The sequence below is a fragment of the Heterocephalus glaber genome, unplaced genomic scaffold (genome assembly GCF_053883595.1).
Source record: "Heterocephalus glaber isolate CG9 unplaced genomic scaffold, H.glaber_assembly_v1.0 deba00001608, whole genome shotgun sequence".
In the NCBI taxonomy this organism is placed as follows: Eukaryota; Metazoa; Chordata; class Mammalia; order Rodentia; family Bathyergidae; genus Heterocephalus; species Heterocephalus glaber.
Genome location: NW_028258379.1, coordinates 16,288,806 through 16,296,611, shown reverse-complemented (window position 1 = coordinate 16,296,611; position 7,806 = coordinate 16,288,806). Strand labels below are relative to the sequence as shown.

Genomic DNA, 7,806 nt, shown 5'->3' with positions numbered 1-7,806 from the left:
ATTTTCTTAATGCAAATACTTAGGAGTAAATATTATAGTCTCCATTTTCTGGATCAGGGAACTGACTGTAGCAAGATCAGACAACATGTCCACAGATGCAACCAAGCTGGTCAAGCAGCAAGACTGAAACTCAGATACTGGACTTCAAGCTCTATGCTTTTTCTGCCATATTCCAGGCCGCTGGTATGATAAAGTCACCAATAAATAATGGACAAAAAGGAAAATGGTAGAAAAATAACACTATCAGACACAGTATTTCCCAACAAAGTTACTGATGACATTTTGGACAGAATAATCATGGCTTGTGCAGTGCTGTGCTGCATGTTTTAGAAAACTTAGTATTCTAGATCCTGTCCACTGAATGGCAGTAGCATTTCTCCACATGCCCAAGTGGAGTCATACAAAGCAGCATCTCTCTCTTCACTCCACTGAAAATGAATATACATTAAAATATAGCAAATATAGTAAAGTTTAGATTTTCTCCCGTTACAGAGTATTTCTTCTCCTAGGAATGCAACCTAGACCAGTAATTTTCAAATCATGGGTCACAAAATCAACTTAGTGAGTCATGACCAGTACTTTATTATTCCTCAATGAAAAGTACTTCATTTTTACATTGGCTTCATATTTACTTCATATTTACATTGGCATCACATATATATTCAAATGTGAATGCCTTACTGAGGGGTAACATACAAAATCTTGAAAGTTATTAACTTTACAGCACAGATACAGGGTTTCTTGACTGAAAAGGCTTTTAAATGTTTTGGAATATCAATCACAGCAGCAAGAAATACTTTTGACAACTCAAATTTGTCTCTTTCTCATACACTCACCAAGATTCATAAATACATATTCATATTTAACTGAAAACAGACTTCACAAAACTGTACCTATCCTTACTGCATGGTTACCAAACCTTAGTGACAAACTCTACCCTCAAAAAATAGGTATTTGTGTATGTGTGTGCATGTATGTGTGTATGTGTTACTTTTATTCTGGTGACATATACACTGTACATAAGATTTACTATTTTTAAGTGCACAGTTCAGTAGCATTACATACATTCACGCTATTGTTATAGCCATCACCACCATCTATCACCAGAAAGTTTTCACTATCTCAAATAGAAACTCTGTTCCCACTAAGCAATTGCATGTCTCCCTCTCCAATCCTGCTAAGTGCCCTTCCTTTCTGCTTTTATGAATTTGACTATTGCAGGTAGCTCACGAAAGTGGAATCATATGATATTTGTCCTTTTGTACCTGGCTTTTTTCACTTATGTCTTTATCCATGTTGTAACAGCTTCCTGTACAGTGAAGGTTTTCAGGCTGAATAATATTCCATTATGTGTAAATACCACATTTGGTTTATCTATTCATCTGGCAAGGAACATCTGGGTTGTTTCTATTTGGGGGGGGGCGATACTGGAAATAGAACTCTGGGCATTCTCCCTGAGCTACATCCCCAGCCCTTTTTTATTCTGAGGCAGGGTTTTATTAAGTCACTAAATTGCACAGGCTGGGCTCAAGCTTGTGACCCTCGTCCCTCAGCCGCCATAGTGCTGGGACTATAGGCGTGTGCCACCATGCCTGGCTATCCACCTTCTGACCACTACGAATAATCTGCTGCTATGAATGTGGGTATATAACTGTATTTAAATTTTTGCTTTTAATTCTTTGGCGTACACACCTAGAAGCAGAATTGCTAGATCATACAGTAGTTTGATATTTAATTTTTTGAGGAATCATCATATTGTTTTCTATAGTGATGTACTGTTTTACATTCTCATAAGAAATGCACAAGGGTTCCAATCACATCTTTGCTGACTCCTGATGTTCTGCTTTTTGACACAGCCATCCTAACAAGTGTGAGATGGCCTAGAACATCTGCACTTGTTCTCTAAGAGAAGAATACAGTATTTTTCACAAAAGCATAAAGCAGGATACAATCCAAATGCCCGTTAACAATATCTGATTGTAGTGTATGTGAAGGGATGTCATCTTCACACAATGGAATACAGTATATATGGCAGATAAAATGAATGAATTTTGGCAGAACAAAACATGAATGAACCTCAAGAACAAACTCAGTGAAACTTATAAAGTATGATGTACAGTTTGAGTCTTTTACACAAGGTTCAGAAATATGCAAAACTAGACAACATATTGCCTAGAGATACATATGTCTGTTAAAACTACTTAAAAAACACAAAAAAGATAAACAATAAAAACATAAGGATAACTATTCCTTCTGAGGAGAGTGGGACAAAAGTTTTAAAGTTAATGTCATTTTTCTTAAAGAGGGTAACGAGTACATGGATATTAGCTCTCTTGTTTTCTCCATACTTGCAGATCTGCTATAAATATTCTTTTACAAACATTCAATATTTACCATGGCACTAGAATAGTATCAAAAACAACTATTTCAACTTTAAGAGACTACTACTTTATTCAAACAAACATCTACTGAGGCTTTTATATGAACTAGGTATTCTTTTAGATGTTGAGGGAGTAATAATGAGCAAAAGATAAAAATTTCTGCCCTTCTGAATGCAGCCCTAGTATCACTGTCTGGGTATTTGGAATCTGACACAACTAGTTAAGCAATGAACTCCTAAATACCCTTTGAATGAAGTTCTCAGGGCACATACCCTATTCCAGGGAGAGGAAGGTCAGAAGAGGCTTCTGGAGTAGCCTAAATACCCCTGGCTCTGAACAGAATCTCTGATCAATTCTCCTTTATTAAAACCCTGTGTTTACTTTTTGAAGGACTAGAATTTGCATGTCAATGGCACTGATCTATCACTCTAAGAAAATCAATTCAAGGAAATGACATTTGGTTTTCATCTGAGTTCTTTAAGTTTCTTACAGCGAGTTAGCCTCAAATTTTAGAGAAAATCATCATTTTTTTCTTTTCCAAGTACACTCTTTAAGAGAATATACACCTAGCCCATGACAACATGAAACAGACTTGCTGGGAAATCCCTCCCCTGGGTAAAACCTCAGAAGCAGGTCTGCACACTTAACCACTAAGATCCAGGGTGTGGCACTGTACATAAGACACCTGCATTTCATAAAGTCTTAAGAAGAAAAGTGCCACTCAGTGACCCTATGAAAGGATTTTTTTTCCCTTCACTATTACAACAAAAAGACAAGGAAGACATGCCATTCCTTCCTGCTCTTCACCTCTCTAGCCTTATTAATATCTTTAAATTCAGTCAATTTCAACTAAAAACTTTCTCCCGGTGGGGGAGAGGAGAAAGGGAAGATTTGTGGCTGCATGCTTAAGAAAGAAGCTGAATTCATCACAGTGACAGGGGAGAGTGTTGGCAGAGATCTAAGCTATTTATTCTTTTAGGAAAATCCTATAAAGAATGACACAAGGAAGCCTCTATCTGCAGTCTTGTTCATCACACTGGTGAAGAGTCCGATAACAGATGTATGCAGTAGCGTGATTTAGTGCCAGGAGCTGGCCCCTGATGTGTATTAATACAGCGGCAAAGCGGGACGCACCTCTCTTCATCACTCATTTCTATAAAAGAGGTGGAATTCGAGATGGCCCGATGTTAGGCAGAGCAAGCCCATTTGTTCTACTGACTGATGGTGCAGGCTCCGGCTATGTCCTTCACCTCCATGGGGCACTCAGGTTGTGGGCAGAAAAAAACAAAAATGCTCAGTGAAGCAGGGACTAGTCAACAAGTGAGAGGAGAGGAGTTGGGCTGAGTGGCTGAAATGTTTAACGGAAGTCTAATTTAATCCTTTTATGCCTAGTGTTCCATTTTTGGAATGGCAAATAACAATGCAACACAATAAAAATTTTCTCTTCATATTCTTATTCCTTGATTTTTTCCTTAGTAACATCCATTAGTTTCATGCAAAAAATTCAAAAAATTACAACCTTCAGCATAAATGAGTTAACTCCCCCCATGCATTTCTCTATGTGAATATGGGATAAACAATTTAAACTCTTCTAAATGGTTCTTTTGTTACAAAGAAGTAAAAGACATGGGGGGCGGGTGGTAAGAGGAGAGATTCATTTTACTGTTTCAAATACCATACACTGGATGAGGACCTGAGTTTTCAAGCAGGGTCCCAGTTTGGAATTCCATTGTACACAAAGACAGAACACCTACAGGGTCCAAGAGGGCAACGCTAGAATCAGAAAAACTGGTCTGAGCTTGACCCTTTTCTGCACTTTATCAACATGCAATGACAGGAAGTGATTTATGCTTCAGTTTTCTCATGTAACCATGGGAATAAAGACAGAATTTATCTTACAAAGCTGTTGCACCGATTAAGTGAAATAATGCATTCAGCTCAGGGCCTAGTCATGTGAAAAGCACCATAAACATTTATGATAATCCTCAGAGCTGTGATTAAGATTATCCAGTATGAATCATCAAGCAGTCACCCCAAAGAGAAGCTCAAAGAGGTTGAATTCTCCAAATGCTGAAATTTAGTAAGTAAAGGTAAGGGGTACAGTTCCGTATTTGCCTGAGATTTACTCTCTACTCAGCTATCAACCGCTCTGACCTATATAATATATAGCACAGACTGAGTACCTCGTATCCCAAATGCTTTGGTCTAGAAGTGTTTCAAGCTTTGTATTTTTTTGTATTTTTTAGTATTTTCAAATACATGTTAGGGATGGGACCCAAGTTTAAACACAAAATTCACTTATGTTTCATAAACACCATTAGCCTAAAGGTCATTTTATACAAAATTTTTACCGTGCCTGTGTTTTAACTGCAACCCATCATATGAAATAAAGTGTGAAATTTTCAAAAATTTCAGATTTTGTAGCATTTCAGATTTTCTTTTTAGATTAGGTACACTCAACCAATTATTGTCTTCTAAGGGCAAAGAATCTATGTTAGGGGCTGGGGTTTTAGCTCAGTGGTGCCACTGCCTGCCTCGAAAGCACAAGGTTCTGAGTTCGATCCCTGGTACCAGGGCCAGGGATTTAGCTCAGTGATTCCGCCACCTGCCTCGATCCCCGGTACCACAAAAAAAAAAAAAAAAAAGAATCTATGGTATACTCCATATCCAACATTCTTGATCGCACACATGCAGTAAATATGTAAGTTTTAAGTGTGCAGCTAAAGAATATACATATAAACACCCATGTAACCCCTGCCTGGCTCATGAGACAGATCATTTCCACTACCCCAGGTTTTTTGTGTCCTCTTGATCACTACCCTCCTACCAAAGACAACCACTAATTTACCTTATACCAACTGGTAATTCATTTTTCACAGAAAGACAAATAAAAAGTTTTAAGATGAAAAATTGTATTTATTTATTTTGGATTTTTGAGACACAGACTCGCTATGTAGTTCAGGCTGGCCTTGAGCTCACTATGTAGCCCAGGTCTCAAACTCACAGTGATCCCCCAGCCTCCTGAGTGCTAGGATTATAGGTGTGTGCCACTACCCTCAGCTGAAAACTTGCTTTTAATCAGAAATTTCACAACCACTCTTCTAAACATACTATCACTGTCCTACACATAAAACCAGTGGGAATGTATAGCACTGTACCTTAAGTGAGAAACCAAATGAGCCCACATGAATCCCTGACTGTCGACCAAACTGCCAATTATATTTTCATTAACATGAACCTAATTTTCTGTCTGTGCCAGAACAAAAGCTCAGTTGAATGGAGACTGTCGATGGCAGAATAAAAGGTTTCAAATGCTAGAAGGCCAGGCCGGGGATTTAGCTCAGTGGTGCCGCCACCTGCCTCGCAAGCGCAAGGTCCCAAGTACCAAAAAAAAAAAAAAAAAACCCACCATAAACTCTAGAAGGCCACACGACAGTAAAAATCCATAGACTTTAGGGTCAGAGAAAACTGGGCAAATTACTTTTTACTGTCTTGGTTTTCCTCTGTAAAATGGGACTAAAACAATCTAAGTTACCAACAAAGAGCACAGAAGACACACAATTTAGTGCCTGACACACACACTAGGTGCTCAATAAATGGCAGCTGATATAATCACCTGCACTGGGGCTGGACACAGATGCCGTGGCCACCGGCTTCCGTTTCCTCTTGATGTCACGTGAGCATGGGGCTCCCCAGTGTGCATTTGCCTGTCTGTAGAAACGAGAAAAGACAGTTTCACATTTGTGCTATTCATATGTAAGGCATTATGTTCAGTACACCATCCTCTGACAGTTCTGGCACAAGATTATTCAGAATTAACCCAAAGTCACTCTTTACCTGTTACACACCCTCTCTAAACTTTTTACCTGATCTCAGAGTAGCAGACATTTAAGCTTAACTTCAATAAATACGTGTTTCATCATGTGCTGATTTTTGTACAATTATTTTTCATGAAAACTATAACTGCAATTGTTCTAAACTCACTAATGAAATACCTACTCCCACTCAAGTGATAATATATTGAAAAGTTTAATGCTGCATGAACAGATGTATTTACACAGAATTTTAATAGGTTAACCCTTTTTCCCCTATATATCTAGATTTTAATACTATCTATCTCACAAGTTAAATAAATTTGGCTTTTGTGACTTTTAAAAATACAAATTATGTGCCACCAGTGCTTTCTTACCTGAATATTCAACTCCAAAAGTTAAAAATACATATAAAATTCTCTAACAATGGACTTAAAACTGAAATAGTTGGTCTGCTATTTTAGTTTCCCACTTCCTCCTATCTCACAGACCCTGCCTCTGATTAAAGACCAAAGACCAAGCTGAGCTGGGGATTTAGCTAAGTGGTTTTGCCGCTTGCTGCACAAGTGCAAGGACCCAAGTTCAATCCCCGGCACCAAAAAAAACCCCCCAAAAAACAAAGACCAAGCTGAATCTCACCTTACATAAAGCTTTTCTTGGACACTGGGGCCTTATCTAGCATGGATCATTCTTTAAGTGATGTACAAAGTATAATCAAAAATACGGTGAACAGGGCCAGGAATTTAGCTCAGTGGTTTCACCGGCTGCTGTGCAAGTGCAAGGACCTGAGTTCGATCCCTGGTACCAAAAAAAGACAAAAACAAAAAATAAACGGTGAATGACACTGTTGTGAATGTCTTGGTGTCCTGAACCAATTTAAAATGTTTACCTGAGCCGGGGATTTAGCTCAGTGGCACCATGCCTGCCTCAAAGGCACAAGGTCCTGAGTTCAATCCCCAGTATAAAAAAAAAAAATTTACCTTTCACGGTCATTTTGACTTTGGGGAAGAGCCGGAAGTTACATCGTGCCAGATCCAGTGATTAAGATGGATGAGGACACACTAATGTTTTTATGAGCCTGCCTTTCTGTTGAATGGCACTCAGCAGTAGCATCCACTATATGTTTGATTACACTTCACAGACACCCATAAAAGACTTCCAGAACTGAGTCAGATGGCAAGAATGATAGGACAAGTATGCTCAAAGTGACAGGGAATATTCTGAGGGAGATTAATGACAATGTGTCTTTTACTGTAATAAATTTTTTAAAATTTAACACACACCATGTTTTCAACTACCCCTCATACATATCTGTTTCCTTAATCTCTTTGAGATTAAGAATAGAGATCCTGAGAAGAGGAACCATATCTACACTTTTTTCAGCATTTTCCAATCTACCAACCTCAGCACAAGGCACAGAACTGTTTCTCAGCAGGTCTATGTTGACTAGAACTGGCAAAGATGAAAAATTTAAAAATCAGGGCCGGGGATTTAGCTCAGTGGTTCCGGCGCCTGCCTTGCAAGCACAAGGACCTGAGTTCGATCCCCAGTACAAAAAAAAAAAAAAAAAAAAAAAAAAAAATCAAATGGCCAAGCCAGGCCAAAACTACAGA

General features: G+C 38.5%; 1 protein-coding gene across 9 annotated transcripts in view; it reads right to left on the bottom strand.

The window, feature by feature from the left end:
• Positions 1-7,806, bottom strand: part of Gpatch2l (G-patch domain containing 2 like) — a 139,948-nt gene that overhangs the window by 95,627 nt on the left and 36,515 nt on the right. For 7 of the 9 annotated variants that reach the window (XR_015445056.1, XR_015445052.1, XM_004837150.4 and 4 more), the window contains exon 9: positions 5,998-6,092. Coding sequence is in view for 4 of the 9 variants with exons in the window: in XM_004837150.4 (XP_004837207.1) it covers positions 5,998-6,092 (95 nt within the window). In the remaining 5 variants the exon portion in view is untranslated. Of the gene's footprint in view, positions 1-5,997; positions 6,093-6,832; positions 6,992-7,806 lie in introns of those variants that run through there. The other 2 variants (XR_015445054.1, XR_015445053.1) reach the window with 1 other exon arrangement.